At 38.2% G+C, this 24,627-nt stretch overlaps 1 protein-coding gene across 4 annotated transcripts in view; it reads left to right on the top strand.

The window, feature by feature from the left end:
- The window catches only part of Copg2 (COPI coat complex subunit gamma 2), a 118,772-nt gene that overhangs the window by 4,551 nt on the left and 89,594 nt on the right, over window positions 1-24,627 (top strand). For all 4 annotated transcript variants that reach the window (XM_031381440.1, XM_031381438.1, XM_031381441.1 and 1 more), the window contains exons 4-5: window positions 2,075-2,146; window positions 6,596-6,675. In XM_031381440.1, the coding sequence (XP_031237300.1) occupies window positions 2,075-2,146; window positions 6,596-6,675 (152 nt within the window). The remainder of the gene's footprint in view (window positions 1-2,074; window positions 2,147-6,595; window positions 6,676-24,627) is intronic.

Here is a 24,627-nt window from a genome sequence, read left to right as displayed (position 1 = left end):
CAGTCCCTCCCTCCCACAATCCTTCCTCCTCCCCTCTCCCTTTCACCTTTTTGGGGGTGGGGTCTTCTGGGTATTCCTACCCCCCCAACCCTGCCACTTCAAGTCTCTGCCAGGCTAGGCACTTCCTTTCCCACTGAGGTCAGACAAGGCAGCCAGCTAGTAGAACATATCCCACAGAGAAGCAACAGATCTTGGGATAACCCCTGTTCCAGTGAGTTGTTCAGGACCCACATGAAGACCAAGCTGCACATCTGCTGCACATGAGCAGTGTGGCCTAGGTCCAGCCTGTGTATGTTCTGTGGTTGGTGGTTCAGACTCTTGAGAACGCAGACAGTTCAGGCTAGTTGACTCTGTTGGGCTCTCTGTGGAGTTCCTATCCTCTTCCAGACCCACAATCCTTCCTCCTATTCTTCTGTTAGAATTTTCAAGCTCCAAAGAGAGGCCCTTGGGCCCGAGGGTGTTCAGTGCCCCAGTATAGGGGAATGCCAGGGCAGGAAGAGGGGATTTGGGGTGGGTGGGTGGGGGAGTACCCTCATAGAGGCAGGTGGAGGGGGGATGGGATAGGTGTCCAAAGGGAGACCTGAAAAGGGGAAAACATTTGAGATGTAAATAAAGAAAATATCCAAGAAAAAAAAAAGAAAAACAACAACAACAACAACAACAACAACAAAAACCAGGTTAAAATACACCTTTACAGGACTTGGAAATAAGTAAAGTTAAAGAAAAAAAAAAGAATTCCCAAGTTCCATCCACTGTTTGGCTTTGGGTGTCTGCACCTGTCTGAGTCAGCTGCTGTGTGGAGCCTCTCAGAGCACTAAATGCTCCTGTCTGTAAGCACATCAGAGTATCATTAATAGTGTTAGGGATTGGTGCCTATCCACGGGATGGGTCTCGTTAGGTCTGTTATTCTTTGGCCATTCCCTCAGTCTCTGCTCCCTCCTCCGTGCCTGCTTTACTTCTAGATAGGATAAATTTGGGGTTGAAGGTTTTGTGGGTGAGTTGGTGTCTCTATTGCTTCACTGGGGTTCCTGTGTGTCTATAGGAGGTGGCCTCTTCAGGTTCCATATCTCCGATGTAGTGAGTCACAGCTAAGATCATCCCTGTTGATTCTTAGGTGTCTCCCTCATCCCGGGCCATGTTAAAACATTTTTTTTTAAAATCAAAATTCTTATACTCATGGCAAATGGATGTAAGACTACCTGTATTTTATCTAAAAGAAAGCCTAATACTTTATATAGGATTACTTTAGTGGAAGAAGTAAGTGTTGAAATGGTAATATTTTAAGTTTATGACTAGAAATGTTTTGAAAATTAGTGAATAAGTTCTCTAGCCATGTACTGCTAGATCAGCAGCATTAGCATGCTTGGGAGCTTTTACTGAGTGAAAAATGTCCTCCTCCCCCAAGAGTTCTCTGAAGGGGACTGTATTTTGAATAATCTGTTATTCCCATTAAATGTTGTAAGATCAAAATCATACTTCTAAGAGTTTTAAAAAGTGTAGGGTCAGTGTTTGGGGATCTATAGCAGCCCTTGAAACAAAATTAAAGGGAATCTAGATCCTTCTTTTTTGTTTTGAATCCTGTTTTGCCATATAATCTTGGATTCCTCATAAGCAGTCCTTTTCAGTTTTCTATCTATGATGCACCTGCCCTATACTGGACATGGGCCAGGCATAAGACTGTGGAAATGCACATAGTGCAAGCCCTGCTTGTAGGTTGTGTGACCTTATCATGCAATGCAGATTGGAAATTCTACTTACTATTTTTGCCTCCTGGTATATCCTTAAAGGAAATGTAAGGAGTTTCTGTTAAAAATGTAGACACTACAATTCCAGAACTTCTAGGAGTGGTGTGCTATTTTGAAGTATTTTAAATAACAAGTCTTTAAATGGCCCTCAGGGTTTTTTCCTCCCCTGCAGGTTTCTAAATTGAAAGCAGAAAAGTTGCCATGAGGCAGAATGTTTATAAAGAGACTTCCTCCTGAATTCAAATGATTTTTGAATCAAATGAGAAATAAAGAGAAAATTCTTAATATCTATATTTTTTAGTTTAAAAAATTCTTTTAAATTTTATTAGGGTGAACACTTCGGAACTATGGAAGCTACAGAAGCCTTCTTTGCAATGACTCGATTGTTTCAATCTAATGACGTAAGTCTTTCTTATTTCTTTATGATGAAACAATTTATTTTCCCTAGGGAACGTAGACTGTTCCAAATTAAAGAGAGTTGCTTAAAATGTTTAAAATTACTTTAAAACCGTTTATCTTTATAAAACGTATCAATACTTTTAAAACTATGTGAACATGGACGAATTAAAGTATATAGTATAAAGCTGTTTCTGAAGTCATTGGGGGAAAGGTCATACCTAGAGGCTCACATCTGTCAGTTCCTAGTGAAGGTTTGAGTGGACCTGGATTGCTGGCCAGTGGGGCTGGCAGTTGAGAAGAGCTGAACTTGGAGTGGGGCTCAGCAAGCCTGTTGGCATCTCTGTAGCTGCCTCTCATTACTCTAGGTCACCCCACTGCTTCAAGTGTAATAGCTGCTGCTTTCCTTTTGTTTTCTCAATGTGACACATTGCTTCTCAGCCCAGGTTTAATACAGAATCGTACAGGGAGTTGGATTCTGTAATACATAGCACAGGCTACATTTTGTGTTCAGTTCCCAGGACTCTCTATGTCTAGATAATGAAGGATTTTAGAAGCAGTTCTTTAGGCCCCAATAAGACAGTTACATTAACGGAGACTTTAATATATGCTCAGGCAAAGGGAGAGCAATCCCCTCAAAGATTACTTTTATTGACAAAAGATTCTTGGCAGAATTTGGGGTTTCAGGGACCGTCATCAGAATCTGCCCATCTGCTCCCGCCTCAGTTTCCAGATTCTTTTCCGTGCTAGTCTAGGTCTTCAGGGGTATGGCTTGAATTTGTTTTTAAATTAAAATTCCTGCAGGATATGCTTTCCCAGTTCTGTGGCCTTATGGCCATGGAAAAAGCTTTCTGCTATACAGCAGTTAGCGAAGATCTCTGGCTCCTTCCTAGACTTTCAGCTGTCCATTTAAACCTGTTAAACTTATCATTTTCTTTTAAGAAAAAAATTGTGTGTGTATGTGTGTGGTGTGCATGTGTATGCGTGCCATGGTGCCTCTGTGGCAGCCAGAGGACAACTTGTAGGACTCAGTTCTCCCTTTCCACCATGAAGGTCCTGATGTTTGAACTCAGGCCTTTAATATTGGTAGCAAGTACCCACCTGCTGAACCATCTTGTTGGCCCCTAAACAAGTTATTTTTAACATCTTGAGTTTTAACAACCAAATTTTTATTAGAATGTGCAACTGCTTATTTGCCCAAAGCTTTGTCCTCTGTAGGTCTTTGCAAATGATAATTTAAATATTTATGCTATTTAATACTATTGACTACTTACTTAGATTCTTCTAGTTCAGAAAGAGAAGCAGTTTCACATTCCTAGCCTTCAGGACGAGCTTCCTTTTAATGACTTCCTATACTAGCAATTTAGGAATCAATTAGAGAAGCAGAGCCACTATGAGTATTATGGGAATAGGTATTTCCTTTAGGAATTAGACTAGAAAAGTAGGCATTTCACGTTGGAGTAGGGCCTACAGACTTGCTATTATAAAAGTCAGGCAAGGTTATATGTGGATCCGATTTTGCAGTCAGGTACCTGGTGTTGAACCATAGATGGGGTTAGCAAATGGTTATAGGATTAATGGGTTATGAGTGCTGACAGGATATGTAGGGATGTCGGAGCCACATGAGGGCTGTCACTGATAAAGGCTGTGACATTACAATGAGTCTCTGTCATCATGAATGATGGTAGGAAGCACACTGAAAGAAGGTGGTATCACTAAAAAGGCAGTGAGGAATAGTTTCCTTGTCTGGGGGCCATGAGAAAGAAAACCACCACCATTTAGAAAGTTGTGGGCAATCCTTAGGGAAAATTTCAATTAGAGAGGGTAGGAACATTTATAGAAGAGTTTGAAGATGCTAAGAGATTTTCCTGATGAAGATCCACAGAACATGGCTCTGTGTGTGTGTGTGTGTATATGTGTGTTTGTGGAAGAATGGAAAATAGAATTATTCATAATCCTTTTTAATAATGTCTGTAGAATCTGTACTGATGTCTATCATTTTGATATGGCTAAATTTTATATTTTTGTATTCCTTAGATTTTTGTCTAGAGGCTTAAACCTTATCAACATCTTCATGGAGCAAGCTTTTTGATTCATGGACTGTTTTTCCCTATTAATTTTTGTCTTCCAAAGTAATTTGGGGAAAATAGAATGAGCTGAGGATAATTGCTTAGTTGGTAGAGTGCTTGACTTGCATGCATAAAGCCCTGGGTTTTAATATCTAGACCTTCCTATACTAGGCAGGATGGTATGCATATGTAATCACTTGGGAGGTAGAGGCATGAAGATCAGAAGTTTAAGGCTATTCTTAGCTACCTCGTGAGTTCAAGTCTACCCTATATCACAAATGTGACCCATTGAAAAAGTGGAGCAAGAGAGTGAGAAAATAAGAACAAGAGAAGAGAAGCTAAGAAAGACAAACGCATAGATTTGTGTAACCACTATATATAAATGAAGAACACAATGTTTACAGAAATTTACTGCAGAACTGGGTAAAACCAGACAAGTCACTGTAAAGAACAAAATCATGCAGACTGTTGTTGAGCTATAGTTTTAGCTCTCCTGCAGCAGTGTTAGGAGTCAGTTGTGACGTCAGTGGGAAAGGAGGTGGGAAAGAAGAGTCCTATTGTATAGATTACTCCTCATTTCTGTTTTGCTTCCAGCTATGTAAAGGGCTGGGTTTGCCCTACTATCATAAATACTAGAGGAGCAGACAAAAGAGCAGCTTTCAGACAGTGTATCCAGCATGCAAGGGGTGTGATCTGAAGAAGGGGAGCAAGCAAGATGAGCCCTGGGATTGTACCGTTAGCTGCCCAGAGGCAGGCTGCAGGCAAGGGAAGGTCAAGTGGAGTGGGAAAGCCTAGAAAGTTTGAATGTTTAGGAAGGGATACCAGAGAGAAAGGAGAAAGGTGAGTGGGAAAATCAGTGTACTTGAAGATAGTGATAGAATCTGCCTGAATTGAACTGAAGAAAAAAGAAAGGCAACAAAATGAAGAACACTAGTGACATATCAAATAATATTTTCAGAGTTTCTGGCAGTTATCCTAAATTGCTTCATGAACTTATCAAAATCTAATATTCATCTTCATTTTTTCCCTGCTTATGGGAAATTTGATACTCTTATATACTCTTACCATATATATGAATATATAAACATAGACATGTCATATATATGTATATTTCTAAGTATATTTTTATATAGAAATATATCTTTTCAGCTTTTTCCTTTCATTCAAACTTGTCTTTACTACTTTTTCTTTCCTACTTTTCGTTCTTTGATATATGTTCCCTCCTCTTTTCTTTTCTCCCTTCCCTCCCTCCTGCATGTAAAATCATACTGAGAACCATTGTTTTCTTTTCTTCTCTTTTGGCTCAGTGGTGTCAAGTAGGTTCTCTCTATAGCTTACACTCTGAAACTGAGTCTGATGTATATGAGTTTCTGTACTTAAAATACACTGAAGATACTTAGAAAGAAAGAGGCCAGGCAGTGGTGGCTCACGTCTTTAATCCCAGCACTTGGGAGGCAGAGGCAGGCAGATTTCCTAGTTCGAGGTCAGCCTGGTCTACAGAGTGAGTTCCAGGACAGCCGGGGCTATACAGAGAAACCCTGTCTCGAAAAAAAAAGAAAAAGAAAGAGGCTGGACAGACTGAAGGAGCTTGGGGTCTGCAAGTAAGGCCGAGATCCCCGCTGAGGAGGCTTGGGCTGGAACCCTTACTGTTGTTACCATCTCACTTTGGATCCTCGTGTTCATCTGGGAATGTTGCTGACATAAATGGAAACTGATTATCCAGGACTGAGTCACTTTAGGAGAAACATTGGTATTCACTAAGTGGAGAGGAGTCTTAGTTAGGGTTTCTATTGCTGTAAAGAGACACCATGACCAAGGCAACTCTTATGAAGGAGAACGTTTAATTGGGGCTGGCTTACAGTTTGCATCAAGTATTTATGTTTAAGAAATAGTATTTTGAATATTTTTACCTATGTAGTTTTAATAGATTTTTTTTAGAGGTAGATATTTTAAAGAATATTTCCCTTACTTGTTTTAATTAACTAATTAATTTATTAATTAATTTTGTTTTTTTCAAGGCAGGGATTCTCTGTATAGCCCTGGCTGTCCTGGAACTCACTCTGTAGACCAGGCTGGCCTCAAACTCAGAAATCTGCCTGCCTCTGCCTCCCAAGTGCTGGGATTAAAGGCGTGCGCCACCACCGCCTGGCTTCCTTATTTGATTTTAATATAGGTGTTAGTGGACAGCTTGTGGGAGTTTGTTCTGTTTTCAGCATTCGGATTCCAGGGTTTAACCTCAGGTTCTCAGACTTGGTGGAAAGCACCTTTACCCATGAGCCACTCTGCTGGCTGAAGGATACCTCTCTTAATATACTTGCTATCTCACCTACAGTAATTTAGAAGGCTTCTTACAACAATCTTTTACCTTTATAAATACACTTTCAGCAAACGTTGAGGAGAATGTGCTACCTTACCATCAAGGAAATGGCCACCATCTCTGAGGATGTGATCATTGTCACAAGCAGGTATGTGAGTAGTCAAGAGTCAAGGACAAAAGACTTACTAATTATGGAATATTTGTTCTCTTTTTGTTGACTGCCAATAAGAATTTATAAGAATATCATATCTTAAATCATTCTTTTCTAAAATGCAGTTGTCATATAAAATATTGGTTACTCTCTTGATTGGATATTCCTTTGTGACTGCTAATAAAAATTTGCAAGAATGTTATATCTTAAACAGTTCTTTTCGAAAACACAGTTGTCATCATATAAAAACTTCCTGAAAAAGGATATAAAGGATAAAGGTTGTGGATTCTTTTTTAAAGTGTATAACAGTAGTGGCTGGAGAGATGCTGCCGTGGTTAAGACTACTTCCTGCTGTTGTGGAGGGCCTGGGTTCAGTTCCCAGCACTCATTATGGTTCCTAGCCATGTGTAACTTTAGTTATCAGGGACCTAACACCCTCTTCTGGCCCCTGTGGACACCAGGCCCACACATATCACACACACACACACACACACACACACACCACACTTGCAAACAAACATTCATATACATAAAGTACAAATTTTTTTCATGTTTTTTTGAGACAGGATTTCTTTGTATAATAGCCCTGGATATCCTGAAACTTGCTTTGTGTATCAGGCTGGCCTTGAACTCACAGAGATCTATGTTCCAAGTGCTGGGATTAAAGGCATGCGGTACCACACTAGGCATAAAAACATTTTTTGAGTTCATAAAAATAAATATAAATATAAGTAAAACTAAAAAGGAACTGTTCTACTGAAGTAAGGTGGCTAGTACAACAAATAAAATCAAATGATTATCATTTTACATATAAAAAATTTTTATCCTTAAAAAGTTACTTAGGGATAGTTCACAAAGTAACCATTCTAAAGATCTAAATATCTTTAGATAGTCACTGTCACTGACAACCAAAATAAATAAATTAAAGATTTCAGATTGAAGTATAGTGTATTTACTCATCAGGTCAGAAAGCAAAGAAGTAGCAGTGCATGCCTACAAGGGGCTGATGCTCTGGTACACAGAGGTTAGAAAATTGACTTTTGTCTGCCTAGAAAGTTCTTAAGCTGCATTTATAACTAATGAATTTCATCCTCAGTAATACATTCTGAATTATTATCTGTTGTATGTCTATCGTTGTTAAAATTACTTAATTAGGAATGTAATAGTCACATAGGAAATGTTTCAAGCTCTTGGGATTATTAATGATATGAAAAATTCCTTAGTAAATATAATGCTAAGTGGAAGATGAATTTAATCTGTATATTCTATATAGTCTGACTTTAAAAACTATTTTATGTATATGTATGCAGGAATATGTTGTAAATACACTAATTATATTAATAGTAGTTTATCTTCAGCTGCTTAAAATTATGGCTAATATTTCATTTAAATGTTTGGTAATTTCTAAATATCTTAGAATGAAATCTGTATAATTTATAGTAAAATGCATCATGTTACACTTTTAATAGTTGCCGTGTAAGAGATTAAGTATAACCCATTTAACTTAATGTAGTTTTCATAAAACAAACTACATTTTGAAGGAAGATGTTTATGTTTAGTTTATGTTTAGTTATGTTTAGTACAGTTTCAATTAAAGCTTTCAGTTGGAAATATCAGAAAAGCAGATGTAAATAGTGACTTAAACAAGATGAAAATTTATTTCCCTCATGTATAAGTCTGGAGGCACAGCCTAGCTGGTTGCTGCAACCATTTTATAATGGCAAGACTAGTATCACTTGGATTCTTTTGGATATACTCCATCACTGCGAAATAGCTGCTTGAATTACTGGCAGTGTCCCATGCACAAGCAGAAGAGCTACTGGGAAGGGGCCAAGGGGTGCCAGCACCATCTGTGTCTTGTATCTGGAATGCAGTAGCATTTCCTCAGGCAATTTTTAGATTTCATTTGGCACATCTATATTATATGACTATCCTTAGGAGGCCAGAAAGTAAGTATTTCGTTTTTATAGTCCAAGTACTAGGGGCAGGCAAGGGAGAAGGGATTGAAAATTAGTGTTGAATTAGCCAACTAGTGGTGTCTGCCACAAACAAGAAATAGTAGGCCTCCAGTTACGTTTATTGATTCCCTAAATTCTTGAGATTTTAAAAGACAAATAATGACATTTGTTTCAGTGGTTAATACTTCCCTCTGAGCCTTATAAGATATAATTAGAGTTTACTTCTAGTGCTCTTAAGTGATTACTAGGCATAGTGGGCTGCATAATTGTCTCCTGATGATGCCCATGTCCAAATTCTCAGGGCCTGTAAATATGATATATTCTATGGCAAAGGGCAGTTAAAGCTGATAGAAGTATTCTGGTTTATTCATGTAGTCCTTTAAAAGGTTAAGTACTCTTAAAAATGAGTAGAGGGCTAGAGAGAGACGGCTCAGCAGTAAAGAGTACTTGTTGCTTTCCCAGATAACCCAGGTTTGGTTTCCAGCATCAACACTGGGTAGCTCACAACATTTGTAACTCTAGCTCTAAGGGATCCAACACCCTCTTCTGGTATCCTCATGCCATTCAAACACACACACACACACACACACACACACACACACACACACACAAAACAAAACATGTTTTTATAAAAATTCAAGTGGGAGACAGAAGAGTGCCAGTCAAGAGATATGATGCAAGCAAAGTCTGAGATGCTGTTAAAGATTTGAAAATAAAGAGGTCTTGATTCACAGAGCACATGTGACCTCTGAAGTTGGAACTAATGAAGAAATGGATTCATCCTGTCTTTATTTTCTGTTGCTAAAACAATGCCTGTGGCCAGGTTCTTTAAAAAGTAGAGAGAATTGTTTAGTTCATTTGTGGCTAAAAGTCCAAGATTGGTATCTCTGTTTGTTCAGTTGCTATGATAAAATACCCTGACAAAAGCCGCTTCAGAGAGAAAGGTTTGTTTTGGCTCACAGTTCCAGATAGTTATAATCTGTCTTGGTGGGGAGATATGGCTGCAGGCAGGGAAGCATGGTGGCAGGAGCTGGGGGCTGGCTGATTACTTTTCATCCACATTCAAGAAGCTGATAGTAAAAAAGAAATGGGCTGGCCTATAAGGCCTCAAGGTCTGCTGCTCCCAGTGACCCACGTCCTTTGGCAAGGCTTCATCTCCTAAAGGTTCCATAACTTTCTTAAATAGTACTACCAGTGAGGGACCAAGTGTTCAAACACATACCTGAACTGATGAAGGACATTTCTTATTCATTTGAGTAGCTTCGTCTCTTTGGCCTTTGCTGAGGGCTTCATGGATTATAATATAATCAGCATCGTATTGGGAGGAATATATATAAGATCAGGTGGTAAGACCAGAAATCAGAGGGATTTATTCAGCCAGTATTTCTGGGTTTTGTTGTTGTTGTTGTTAATTTATAACAACTTGATTTCACAGAAATAGCTATGTCCTCAGAGAACTTTTAATAATCACTTGTGGGGGCGTGTCCCCAGTGTCTTAATTACCTTTTTCTGGGTCCCACCTGTTACAGGCTTCACCACCTCCATACTACCATTCTGGGCACTAAGCTTCCAGCATCTGAACCTTTCCAGGTCATACTCAAACCCAGGAGCCCCTGTAGCTTTAAAAATACAGGCTTCAAACATCTTGATTTTAGCCCAGTAAGACCTGTTTTTGACGTCAACTCATTAACTGTAAACTAACTACAACATAAAATGAATGTTACTCTACCCCTCTAACTTTGTGATATTTTGTTATAGCAATAGTAAAGTAGAAAAAGTAATACGGATTAGGTACGTGGATATAACACATTACTAATATAGCAGTTGAGTTACTGCTATAACAGAAAATCCAAAAGTAGTTTTGGAACTTGGAAGGCAGGTTAGGAAAACTCTAGATCAGTGGTTCTCAAATTGTGGGCCTCTTTGGGGGTCATCTAAGACCATTAGAAAACACAGATAGTTATATTACAATTCATAACAGTAGCAAAATTACAGTTATAAAACAGCAACAACAATAACTTTATGGTTGGGGTCATCACAGCATGAGGAACTGTATAAAAGGGTGGCAGCATTAGGAAGGCTGAGAGCCACTGCCCCAGACTGTTAGTGGAAACATGTATTTCAGTCACTGTGTAAGACTCAGGAGTTAAAGGAGCAGAACAGGAAAATCTCACCTTAAAGAGTATCTAAACTCACCTTGAGTAGATTATCAGTGGGAACATAGGTGTTAAAGATGTTGATAGTCAGGAGTCATTGGAAAATGAAGAAGCTGGAAAATGTAGGAGGGGGAGTGATTTTATTATAGTGGCAGGAAGCTTAGTAAGTTATGTTCTGTAATTATGTGAGAAGTATGGCTTATAATAAATTAACTTAGATTTTAGCTGATGAGATTTCCAAGCGGTGTTGAAGATGAATTCTGACTTCTTTTTATGTGGTTGGTAAAATTTGGAAGAAGGCAAATTGAGAAGAGACCTGTTTAAAAAGATCTGGTTTTCTTTAGGTAGGGTTTGGGAGAATCAGGAGTTCAAGGTGTTTTTGGCAACATAGCAGATTTGAGGCCAGTCTAGGCTACGTGAGATCCTGTCTAAAAAACAACCACTACAAACCTGAAGAAGTAATAACAACAACAAAACACCAAAAAGTTAGGACTTGATAATTCTTTGTCTGTCAAAAGGGCATAGGGTGTTAACACTAAGAGAGTCACTATCATGAAAGTGTGCTACTGAGAAACAGTGAAAGGAGTCAGTGCTGAAAAATTAGATCAAAAGGTCAGAGTCTTCATTTGGAACTAAAGAGGTCACCCATGAGGCTCATGATTCCCTTAGCACTTAAGCAGAAGCTGAAAATAGAGATGAGTTTATCAAGGCCAGATCTGTGGTTGAGCCTCTGTCTAAAGCAGCGAGTCTTTGGATTTATATGGTAGACCCGCAAGATGCTTGAGTATATTGTGCCAGCAGAAACACTATGACTTTGACTTGAAGGTATACAGAGGACAAAGTGAAAGAAGCCTTCAACACTTCTGAACTCAGCATTTGGGAAATAGGCTAATAGGCCTGTTCAGTTTTGAGTACATGTTAACTGTACTTTATGATCAAGTGGAAGTGGATGGCTGCATGGTAGATCTAAAGAGTGACACTGAGAGAACTATTTAGACTTCTGCTTAAGCACTTTTCCTGGCTAGATTTTAAAGTTGTTTAGGGCTATCTTAGTGTCTTTTTCTGCTACTATGATAAAATACCCTGAAAAGACAACTTAAGGGACAAATGGTTTATTTGGCTTACAATAACATTATTGCTAGGATATCAAAGCAACAGGAATTTGAATTAGCTGCCCACTTATTTTTAAAGTTCAAAGTTGCAGGTTACAGTTCAATAGGACAAGAAAGTCACAGCAGAAGGAGCCTGAGGGAACTGGTGACATTACATTCATAGAGTAGAAAACAACAATAAACAAATTCACGCTTAGTATTCAGCCCAGGACTTCCTGCCTAGGGAATGGTGCCACCCACAGTGGGAAGGTCCAAAATAATCCCCCACAGACATACGCACAGGTCCTTCTTCCAGGTAGTTCTAGGATTTGACAAGTTGATAGTTAGCACTAGCCACCACAGAGCCGGTGACTTTTTTCTTTCCATTTTTTCTATTTTTAAATAGACACATCTGTACTTATTATACTGTGGCATTCTTACATTTTGTTTTTGTTACAGATCCAGAGATAGGAAGGAGTACTGCATCAGGGATGACAAGAGTCTCATTCAAATCTAATTTGACGATTTGATAATAAGATTTAGACTTTTGAATTAGTGAGGTTTAGATGAGGTTTTTAGACTGACTTGATACTGTAATATGTTGATACTGCTTACTTGATCCTATAGTCTGGAGATAGCTTGGGATGGGGTGAATGTGTTTTTCAGATGAAATGGATGGAGCTTTCATGGCACAGTGATTTTGTGGCCAGATCACATGATGTAATGAGAACTATGTTGGACTTTAATTCTGCAGAACTGTAAGAAAATAGATATGTGCTGTTACGCCTCTGATTGTGGTAATCTGTTACATTACGACTAGAAAGCAAACAGTGCAGGTAGCCATTCTTTACACATAGACAGTGTGTGAAAGTGCAAGAAAATCTGAAGACAGATACTTCCTAAGTATGAATTAGTAATAAATATATGGAACTGTTATTATCAGGGAAATATAAACTAAAACCTTAATAAGTTATTGTGTCATAGGATAGTTAAAAACATGGCAATACAAAAAAACAAAACAGTAACAAAACTTTTCTCTAGTATAAAATATGTAGGACAATTGAAAATTTCATATACTGTGGTACAGCTGTAACTGCTTTAGAAAACAGTTTCTTGTAAAGTTAAATTTGTAATAACCCTGTGGCCAGTAATATTTCTAGATACTTACCCACAGAAAATGAAAATATATGCCTATGTACAAAACTGTTTAAGAATTTTGTAGCAATTTTATTCGTGATAGGTCTAGACCACAGATAATCCAAGTGCTTGTGTGTAGAAGAATGGGTAAAGCATGTGATTTACTTCTGCAGTGGTGTGCTGCACAGCTATCAAAAGGAACAAACTGGTGATTCAGACAACAGCACACATAAACCTTTACAACTGACGTGTTGGAACAACAACAACAAAACAAAAAACTCCACAAAGAATGGTTTTACTTTTTAAATCGAAAAGACAGTCTAAACTCATTTGTGTTGGTATAAGCTACAAGTGTGGTGGCTTCGATGCAACTGTATAAAAATGAGCATGAGGAGCTTTCTATGAGCATACAAATATTCAGTAGTTTATTTTTGGTGTTTACATGCTTATCACACTTGCCAAAACACTCAGACTGTTTTGGTTTATGTTACAACTCAGTTAAAGAATAACTTAAAGAGATTTTGTTAATGGTTTAAAGTAGGTCACGTAGACCATGTCTGGTGATACTGTTGTATGTGAAGGCCTATGTCTGAAGAGTGTGTTTGATTTGGGAGTTGAGTTCTAAAGAATATCCTTCATTTGAACCTTGGGAGTAGTATATGTTTGGCAGGGGTGATAGTAAATCTCCATTGCTTATCTGAGCAGATTTAGAAACACCTAGAAGACTAGTGACACACAACTTGGATGTGTCTAGTAAGTTGTTTCCTGAGATGCTGCCTCCCAAGTGCTGGGATTAAAGGAAGGAATATCCACCCAGAATGTGGGTGGTATCATCCTGCAGGCTGGAAGCCAGACTGAATGAAAAAGGGAGAGAGTCAGCAGAATGCTGTCCTTTTCCTTCCTTTTGCTTCCTGGCCCATCATGAGTTCAGCTGCTCTGCTATATCCTGTCCATCACTGTGGGCGGAATCCTCTGAAACCATGAACTAAAACAAGTCCTGTTGGTTTCTGTGAAGTATTTAGTTACAGCAATGAGGAAAGAGAAATAAGAAAGGATGGGTATCAGTTTGTGGTAAGTTAACATCGTTAGTCTCCATAAATAAGTAGTTCATAAATTGTGATTTGTTGTAGAGTTTGTAATCATGCCAAAATTTTGAGTTATTAGAGTTAACATGGATTTTGGTTGGGAGATAAAAATAGTTTTAGGAAAGCTAAGTCTTTCCATGTACTTGATGAAGAACATTCAAACATGAGCCAGTTTGTCTGCGTGAATGAATGTCTCAGTTGTCCTTGTGACTAGTTTGAGAAGTGGCTGTCAGGGACATGGTCAGTCTTTTCTGTGGTAAAACATTGTTTTCATAGATCTTCACTAACATTTTCATTTCAAATTCAAAAAATGAATTTCCAGCTAGTATTTGAAGTTCTACCATCTTTGGGTCTGAGAAACTTTATAGTCCTAAATTGCCTCCCGTCTGTTCTCCAGTTTGTACTTAAGAAGTGCTTAGTCATCTCTGCCTGTGGTCAGGGGAACACTTGAATCCTGGGAGTTCAAGTCAGTGCAGTTCTGTTGGTCAGACGCCTAATGCTATTTGATACCATGTATCTTTTTACATGTTTCTTTTCCTGCCTAGAATTGTCTTCTTTCCTTTTCTGCATAGTTCAGACACTTAGTATTTTGTGTATTGATTGTCCTATTCTCCTTGAAAGTTTAGCAATTTTAGTTGTTCTTAAAGAACTGTTTTGTATGTATGTTCTAGTATTTAATGTGTTGTTCAGCACACACGTGTTTAAGTATTTCTCTGACCTTTATACCATTAGAATTTTTTTTTAGACAAGCAGTTATTTTATTTATGACACTGTCAATGTTATAGATGTCTACAATCCTTTGTTCTTAATTCTACAAACTTACACATTCCAAATATTAAAAAAAAAGCCCTTGTAATTCATCAAGCAACATATGTTAATGCTTTTTGTTTAGTGTATGTGGTTATAAGACTATTGTCTAGCAATCTTTTTTTTATTTTATTTTTCATTTATTTTTTTACACTCCATATTCCATTCCCCACCCCCACCCCGCATCCACCCTCTGACTGCTTCACATCCCACACCTCCTTCCCACCCCACCTCATCTCCATGTGGATGCCCCCAACCCTACCCTACCTGACCTCTAAACTCCCTGGGGCCTCCAGTCTCTTGAGGGTTAGTTGTATCATCTCTGAATGAACATAGAACTGGAAGTCCTCTACTGTATATGTGTTTGGGGCCTCATATCAGCTGGTGTATGCTGTCTGTTTGGTGGTCCAGTGTTTGAGAGATCTCGAGGGTCCAGATTAATTGATATTGCTGGTCCTCCTACAAGATTGCTCTCCTCAGCTTCTTACAGCCTTCCCTAATTCAACAACAGGGGTCAGCTGCTTCTCTTCATTGGTTGGGTGCAAATACCTGCATCTGACTCTTTCAGCTACTAGTTGGGTCTTTTGGAGGGCAGTCATGTTAGATCCCTTTTGTTTGTTTGTTTGTTTGTTTTGTTTTTTTGTTTTTTTAAAACATTTATTTTATTTCATTTTTATGTGTATGAGTACACTGTAGCTGTACAGATGACTGTGAGCCATTATGTGTGTGGCTGCTGTTGATCTCAGGACCTCTGCCAGCCCCACTCACTCTGGCGTAATTTTCTGCAGCTGTCTTCAGACGCACCAGAAGAGGGCGTCCGATCTCGTTATGGGTGGTTGTGAGCCACCATGTGGTTGCTGGGATCCGAACTCAGGACCTTGGGAAGAGCAGTCAGTGCTCTTACCGCTGAGCCATCTCGCCAGCCCCTGTTTTTGTTTTTTGAGACAGGGTTTCTCTGTATAGCCCTGGCTGTCCTGGAACTCACTCAGTAGACCAGGCTGACCTCAAACTCAGAAATCCACCTGCCTCTGCCTCCCGAGTGCTGGGATTAAAGGCATGCACCACCACTGCCCATCTGATAAATCCCTTTTAGAGTCATATCTAAAAGTCATAGCTCATACTGTTAAAACTGGAACAGTATCTTCCACTTATATAAATTCAGTATAGGCATGTTGCAGAAGGTAAACAACATAATCTGCTTTTAGTAAGGGCATTGAAATTCTCAGGATATTACCTTCCTCTCTGTTTTGGGGAAGTCATATGGTGGGAAGGGTGAAAGGGGTGCTTTAACGGGTGTTAAGAAGCATTTCTGTGTCTGCTTTCCTTTGTTTTTTCCTGCCTTGTTTGTAAACCTGATTGTTTAAATTAGCATTTATTCCCTTTTCAAATAAAGTTATGGAGGCTCTTGAAGAGAGGTGTTAAAATGATACCATATCATAAACATCCTTTCCAAAGCCTAATGAACAATAGTGAATAGAAATGAAAGCCAGGGACTTTGAATTCTAGCCAAGATAAAGAAAGGGCAGTGTAGTCTATCTTTCATAGTGGCACAACAAGAAACTTCAGTAAAAATACAAAAGAAACTACTGAGGCCTCCAAACAATAGATAATAGCAAGTAAATTGGGGAGAAAAAGCATTAAAGCTGTTGACTAATAAATCAATAGCAAGTTTCATGCATTCTGTTCTTGGACTCTGGGCAGGCTGAATTAGGACTGAATTAGATCTGTGGGCATAGGCCTTGAGGTTTCAGAAGCCCGTTGCCACACCCAGAGTCTTTCTCCCAGCTTATGGATCAAGTTATAGTTCTTGGCAGCTGCTCCAGTGCCTGCCTATGTGCCACCATACCTCCTGCTATAATGATAATGGATTAAACCTCTGAAACTGTAAGTGAGCACTCAGTTAAATGCTTTCATTGATGGTAGTTGTCTTGGTCATAATGTCACAGCAATAGAACATGACTAGTAGCCAAAACATACTGAGCAGAAAGAACAAAGTATCTGCAGTACTTGATTACCAGCACAAATATAGACATACAGAAGCCTCATGAATAAACCCATACATCTGAGCTGGGCGGTGGTGGTGCACACCTTTAGCACTTGGGAGGCAGAGGCAGGTGGATTTCTGAGTTCAAGGCCAGCCTGGTCTACAGAGTGAGTTCCAGGACAGCCAGGGCTACACAGAGAAACCCTGTCTCGAAAAACCAAAATAAACAAATAAACAAACCCATACATTTGTATCTACGTGATTCTTTTTTTTGTTTTGTTTTTTTTTGTTGTTTGTTTTTTTGTTTTTTTGGTTTTTTTTTGAGACAGGGTTTCTCTGTGTATCCTTGGCTGTAGACCAGGCTGGCCTAAGTGATTCTTGAAGAAGACGCTGAAGGCTTGCTTTGGGAAAAAGCCTTTTTGACAACTGGTGCCTTATTTTGTAAAGAAATAAACTAAAAATAGATCAAAGATTTTAGTATGAGATCCTAAACTTTGAAACTATTAGAAGAAAGCATTGGTCTGGGTGATGATTTTCCAAATAGCTCTCTAGTAGCCCAGAAAACAGAAGCAAGAATTGAGAAGCAGGATTATGTCAAATTCAATAAGCTTCACAGCAAGGAAACAACAGAATGAAGAGCCAGTCTACAGAGTGGGAGAAGAAGCTTTGCAGGGAACTGTCAGCAATTAATGTCTAAAATAGATAAAGATCAGAAAACATAACATAAAAAAAAAATCAAATTCAACCAAAGAAGGATAAATGATAAGAAAAGACACTTGTCAAAAGAAGTGCAAATGGCCAATAAATATGTGAAGAACTATTCAGTATCTTCAGGCATCAGGATAGTAAAAGTCAGAAGTGCATCAAGAGCCAGTCAGAATGGCCATTATCAAACAATTAAATCAGAATAAAGGCTGGTAAGAGTGAAGTAGAAGGAACCTTACATAGTACTGATAGAGTGTAGTTCATGCAGCCACCAGGGAAGAAGAGAAGAGGGCTTCCTCAGAAAGCTGAAATGGCTTATGGATGATGACCCTGCTATGTCACAGCTTCTTTATTGTTTCCCACTTAAAACTGCTAATGTCTATCCAATTAAAATGTATAACTCTGGACATTAAAATAGGAGTAATAATAAAAGCTTTACTGGTAATATAAAGAACTATACAGCAACTTTGATATACATATTAGTTTTACCATTTGTTAATAATGAGCAAATTTTTATGCTATTGATATGCTTTTATGTAAAGAATTAAATTTTAGCTGAATATTTGACCATAGGATGTGGAACATCTTCAATGATTTTTTAGAGTTGATTAATACTTTTACTTTATAATTGTCAGCTCTGAGAATGCTGCTTTGCACAGATGTGTAGGACAGATTGTGTGTTTGGAGCCATTTTGGACATTCTAATTTCAATCTGAAATTCAGTTAACAGTGTTTGAAATTCAAATCAATGTCTCAGAGTGGAATCAAACATTCTAATTTAAAACAACTCAAAGATATAATAATTTAATACTAAGATGTTATAGAATTATGATAGGAAAATATCAAAATTTGAAGCTTTTTTTATAAATTCTGTTTTTATAAAGGCAGAAATTTTTATTTCTACAGGAAAAGCACTGCAGTTCATAATCCACAATACTCTCAAATCTGAGCCAGTGTGCTTGAGACAGCTTTGTTGACACCTATGATCTGTGTCGTGCAAGGTCTTGCATTTTATGCTCAGAACCAAAATTTCAGTAAAGTCACATCATGCAACATGGATAAGCACTGCCAAGACACATTAACCTTGTTCTGATCTCCACATATGCACTGTAACATACATGATTCTTCACTTCTGTATATTCCCCAATATCACACACACACACACACACACACACTACACCACTATACACATGCAAATATATGTTTCATTAAAGTGCTATAAAGGCAATTTCAGATACACAGTAGCTGAAGTAGTTTTGCTTCTAGTATATTAACATATAAGTAGAAAAGTTTTTTTCAGTCAGAATAAAGTAATGAAAATGTGGATCTACATAAAGAAGTAGGATATTGGAAATAACTAAAAACACTGTGAAATATAAAACAAGCCAAGGGTTTGACCTTGGTATGTCTGCATTTATGAAACATAATATACTGTATAACATTGCCACCTATTTTATGACAACACAGTATGAATATAGACATGAATATGAGATATAATGGTTGTCATAATTTATTTTGCTGAGGAGCAGGCAGCCCAGTGGAGTGGTGGGATGCCTACTGAGGGGTACTAATTAGAGATGGTTCCCAGTTAGGTTATAGAGTTCCTCTAGGACAGCATTTCTCAATTTATGGATCATAACTCCTTTCTTCAGGGGAGACATATCAGATATTCCACATGTTAGACATTTACATTATGATTCATAACATAATAGCAAAATTACAGCTATGAAGTAGCAGTGAAATAATATTATGGTTGGGGTCATCACAACATGAAGAACTATATTAAAGGGTTGCAGCATTAGAGAGGTTGAGAAGCACTGTTCTAGGAAGCAGTATATGATGGCATGTATATGATGGTGTTTTAGTTCCAGTGCAGTAATATGAAGAAAAGATTTTAGGAGATCTTAAACACCCTACCTAAGAGACCAATGCTGTTTGAAAAGAAGCTTCATAGCACCTCCTCTTTCTTTTCAGGCCTTTTGACCATTGAAACCACCTAGATAGTACCATTTTTAAAGACCAGGTCCCACCACACATTAAATTTATTAGTACCTGATCTTAGACTTCCCATCCTCCAGACTGTAAGCAAATGAGTTTCTGAATTAACTCAATCTAAAGTATTTCTTCATATCACCAGAAATAGACTGAGGCGGCACTCCCTTCCCATTTGTGATGTAGGTGAAAGATCTTCATTAGTTGAGGAATAAAAGGCAGAAACATTTAACTATTGCCTTTTGGTTCCTGTTGACTGTTGACTCTCCTCAGCACAGAACTATCCCTACACTTCTCTTTTATATACCTCTGAATCAGAAGTTGACTACCAGGGGCACCCTATATACCCATATCTATGAAGGCCTGGGACAGGAAGTAAAGTATACAGTGGGTCAGGAGGAATGACGACTGCAGGGCCACTTTGAAGTCAGCATGTTAGTAAAGGTAAAGTAGGCTAGTCCACTTACAGAGGTTAATAAACTGATCTGGATTCTGTGTAGTGGCAGCAAATACCATTGTATTTCAGATTTGTGTTATTCACTTGAGTACATTTTGGTGCTTTTATGCCTATGGCAGTGGTGTTTGGGAATAGTCCAACTAGGGTTATCCGACAAAGAGCTCATATCCTGTGGGATATAGGTTTGAGAGATAACAGGACTAGATGAGATAACAAGACTGGATGATGAATATACTAAAGATCAGAGGAGGAATAGAATAAATAGCATAGGAAAAAATGATGGACATGAGTTACAGCCTTAGAATAAGTTGTAGACACAAAGATTTCATACTGTGTTTTGCTCACTTTTCTGTGTTTGGGCTTTGGTTGAAATAGTAGGTGGTTACCATCCTGAATCTTCAATAGTAGATTAGACTTAATAGAGATATGTAGATCGAAGGATGTACATACATCCTCTATTAGATGCTTCTGAGCCACGTGACATTGTTTCAGGCTTCTTTGATTTTAGCTGTGGTATAGTGAGAAATTGTGTCCTATTTCTGGCTTATGTATTTTGTTTCCTATCTTGTGGGATTACATATAACTCATATCTGTATACCCCAGAAATGTGGGAGAATTGCTTAAGGCTAATGTTTAGCCAGAGGCTCTGGGATGTATTGCAAAAGGCTTCTTAGAAAATTGCTTTGTCAGTCATTTTTTAACATCTGTGTTGCCATTCCTGATTAAAAGAATGGAGGAAAGATGTACCTTGGTTCACTGTTTCAGAGGCTTCAGGCTATGGTCCCTTGGCTCTCCTGCTTTTGGTCTCATACCCAGCAGAGAAAAAAGTCTGGGACAAAATATGCCTTTCAAAGCATACCCCCCAGTGAACTGCCTCTTCCAGACAGGCTTTCCCTGCTAAGGTTTCCAACACCTCTCAATGATGGCATCATACTACTAATCCATCAGGAGAGCACAAAAGCCCATTAGCTGGCCACCAAGTCTTTAACACATGAGCCTTTTGGGATAACACTTCATATCCCAACCATACAATTACTCATTAACTAACTAGCTGCAAACTGGAGAACATCTCTTTATCCTAATTTTACCTACTAACCTGCTATCTATCTTGTGCTTCAGTTCTTTTAGCACATTCCCATATAAGCCTTTTGGAGTGAACCTTTTCTACATACAGGGAAGCTAAGACAGTTATAAAGCATGGCTTAGGAAACTGTGGACTATGGCTAGAACCATTGCTTAATCTTTTTAAAATAAAATTTTAATATAGCTATACCCATTTTTAATGTATTATGTATGACTGCTTTTAGGCTATGAAAGATTTGAGTAGTGTTGAAGAGATGTATAGACTAAAGAATTCTAAAACATTTACTAATTGATCCTTTTTATAACAACAACAAAAAAGCCAAGCCTGTTTTCTAATGATGCTGTAGCAAATTACTACAAACCTGCTAACTTAGAACTGCAAACTTGGTGGCTTAAAAACAGCACAGATTACTCTTTTTACAAATTCTTGGTGGAAGAGTTTCCTATATAAATATGTGGGCCTGAGTTTGAATCCCCAATACCTATGTGGTAGATTAGCATCTGTAACCCCAGTACCTCCCTATATATAGTGAAATGGGAAGCAGAGACAAGAGTTCCTGGAAGCCCCATAGGCTAGCTAGTCTGGCATGTAGAGCAGTAAAACAACAAGGTACTTCAAGATGAAAGGCAAAGACCAATATCTCAGGTTTTCCTCTGACATCCACATGCTTGCTGTAGTATTCATGTGTACTTACCCACATGAATGTATACATGCACACATATCATATACAAATACACATCATATACTAACACATACAAAACATCTCTGAAAAGCAGTTTTACTGGGCTGGAGTCAGGTGTGCCTAGGGCTAGCTCTTTTTGGCCACTTTAGGAGTTTGCTTGCCTTCTCTAGCTTCTGGAGGCTGCCTGCATCTTCTTGCCTCATACTTCATTGTCACATCTACATCCTGCCCAGTCTCCTGTTTCACTCTGTGAATGAAGTAATTATACTTGTGATTGTACTACAGCCCACCCTGCTATTCTGGCAGCAGCCTGTCTTAAACTTTTTTTTTTTTCCAAGACAGGGTTTCTCTGTGTAGCCCTGGCTGTCCTGGAACTCACTCTGTAGACCAGGTTGGCCTCGAACTTAGAAATCCTCCTGTCTCTGCCTCCCAAGTGCTGGGATTAAAGTCATGCGCCATCACCGCCTGGCTTCCGTCTTAAACTCTTCAATAAAATCACACCTACAAAGAGCTTTGCCACATAAAATAAGTTTATAGGTTCAAGAGAATAGCACTTGAATATATTTCAAACCTTGTGTTTAGCTGATCAGTCTTCCCTCTGGTCCTCCCAAGTTCACATCTGCCAGACATGTAAAATACATTCTTCCTCCTACAATATCTCCCAAAGTCTAAAGCCCATGGTGTCAGTTCTAGCTCAGAAATCCTAGATGTCATCATTTAAATTGTCAAAACAGAGGCTGGAGAAATGGCTCAGTGGTTTAGAACCCTGATTACTCTTCCAGAGGTCCTGAGTTCAATTCCCAGCAACCACATGGTAGCTCACAACCATCTGTGATGGGATCTGATGCCTTCTTCTGGTGTGTCTGAAGACAGCTACAGTGTACCTTATATACATTAATATACATAAAATAAATAAATCTTTTTAAAAATAAATAAGTTGTCAAAATATAGTATGGACAAGTTTCTGGGCATACTTTCTCCTGGTGAAGACTAGTATGTTTCCTGCTTTCATAAGTCCACAGAAATGTGCTCCCACATAGAGTGGTGGCGTGGCAGAGAATCAGACAACATTCATTCTCTATCATAAACGGAGAAATGTATTTTTAAAAAAAGGAATTAAACCGGGCAGTGGTGGCACATGCCTTTAATCCCAGCACTTGGGAAGCAGAGGCAGAGGCAGGTGGATTTCTGAGTTCAAGACCAGCCTGGTCTACAGAGTGAGTTCCAGGACAGCCAGGGCTACACAGAGAAACCCCATCTCGAAAAACCAAAAGAAATTAAAAAAATTAAAAAATTTAAAAAATTTAAAAAAATAAAGGAATGAATAGTGCTAAACAACCATATAAACTTTGTTTAAGCTTAAGCCCCCACCACCTGTGTGTGTTCTGCTTTGATGTTTTTCTGTTAGTGTAGTAGCTGTGAGGAGTTCTCAACAGCCTGCAAAGCCGAAAGTATTTCTTGTTAGGATAAAAGCTGGTTGACAGCATGAGTCTTTGTCTTTTGCTCATTAGCATAACCAAGTCTCTAGAATAGTACTTGCTATATAATAAACACTTATTGTAATGTAGAACAAAAAGTAAAAATTAAAGTAATTTAATAGAAATGAAGGGGCAAACCTTTAATATGGTTGAGTTAACCCTATTTTATAGATAAACAAAATATTCAGCAATAAAATATAGGAAAATTTCCTTGGTTTATGAAGAAATAAATTTACAACTTCAAATAGCATAGTTCATTCATACAAAAGTTGTAACAGAATGACCAATGCTAAAAATGCTTCTTGGATAGATTATATTGTTGAGAAAAAAAAAAGAGTGCTAGTCACTTAAGTAGGTGTGGTGGTGTGTGCCTGCAAATGCACCCCTAGCACTTGGTAAACTGAAAGAGGAGGTTTATAAATTCCAAGTCAGCTTGGACAATATAGCAAATTCCAGGACTACACTAGATAGGAAATGTGGGGATCGGGCATGGGGACAGACTCAGGTGACAGAAACAGATACAGACTCCAGAGATTGACTACTTGACCAAGTGTGGTTTTAGCCATTCATGACCATTTGAAGTGTCAGCAAAGAATGGGGGCAGTGTCTGCAAAGCTATAAGAAAGAGAATGAGGAGAGCCAAGAACAGTTCACAAATGGTTAAGTAAGTTGTTTTCAAATGCAGGGACAATACTCAGACTTTAAAACTTGAAAGATCTTAGGGATCTTTTCTTACAATTAAAATTTTAAATTACAGTAATCTTATTAAAGATAAGAGTGAATTCTATAATATGTTGTAGAAAATGAATTAGCAGTGAACATTGAGTTTATAAAAGTAAGTAAAAACCACTCTAGGAATTATTGTTAGAAAGTGAATATAAATATTATATATAGTTACAAATATTTTTCATGATAATGCGAAAATATGATACAAAAATTGAGGAGAGATGGGCAAGCAGACAAAAGAGATATTATATGCACATTAATTTTCTTAAGCTTCATAATTTAACTTTTAAAATTTAAGATAATATGGCATCTACAAAAAAAGCTAAAGTTAAAATAGAACTCTTCCACATATTTTAGAATGCACAGCACTTAGAAGAGCCTGGTGACTGTAGCTCTATTTGGTGAGGTAGAGGGAGCTTATTTAAGCCTACTGAAATTATAGTAACATTAACTGAGGTAAAGTTTAAGACTCAGTTCTTTAGTCCCACCTTTGTGTTGTAAGAGCTCAGTAACCATGCAGAACCCTACAATTGCTATAGTTGATGATATAAAACATCCCCATCACCGCCAAAAAAAAAAAAAAAAAAAAAAAAAATCTTTTGGAGAG

Source organism: Mastomys coucha, unplaced genomic scaffold (genome assembly GCF_008632895.1).
Source record: "Mastomys coucha isolate ucsf_1 unplaced genomic scaffold, UCSF_Mcou_1 pScaffold20, whole genome shotgun sequence".
Taxonomy (NCBI): domain Eukaryota; kingdom Metazoa; phylum Chordata; class Mammalia; order Rodentia; family Muridae; genus Mastomys; species Mastomys coucha.
The sequence above is the reverse complement of the archived record's forward strand: the minus strand, read 5'-3'. Positions and strand labels throughout refer to the sequence as shown.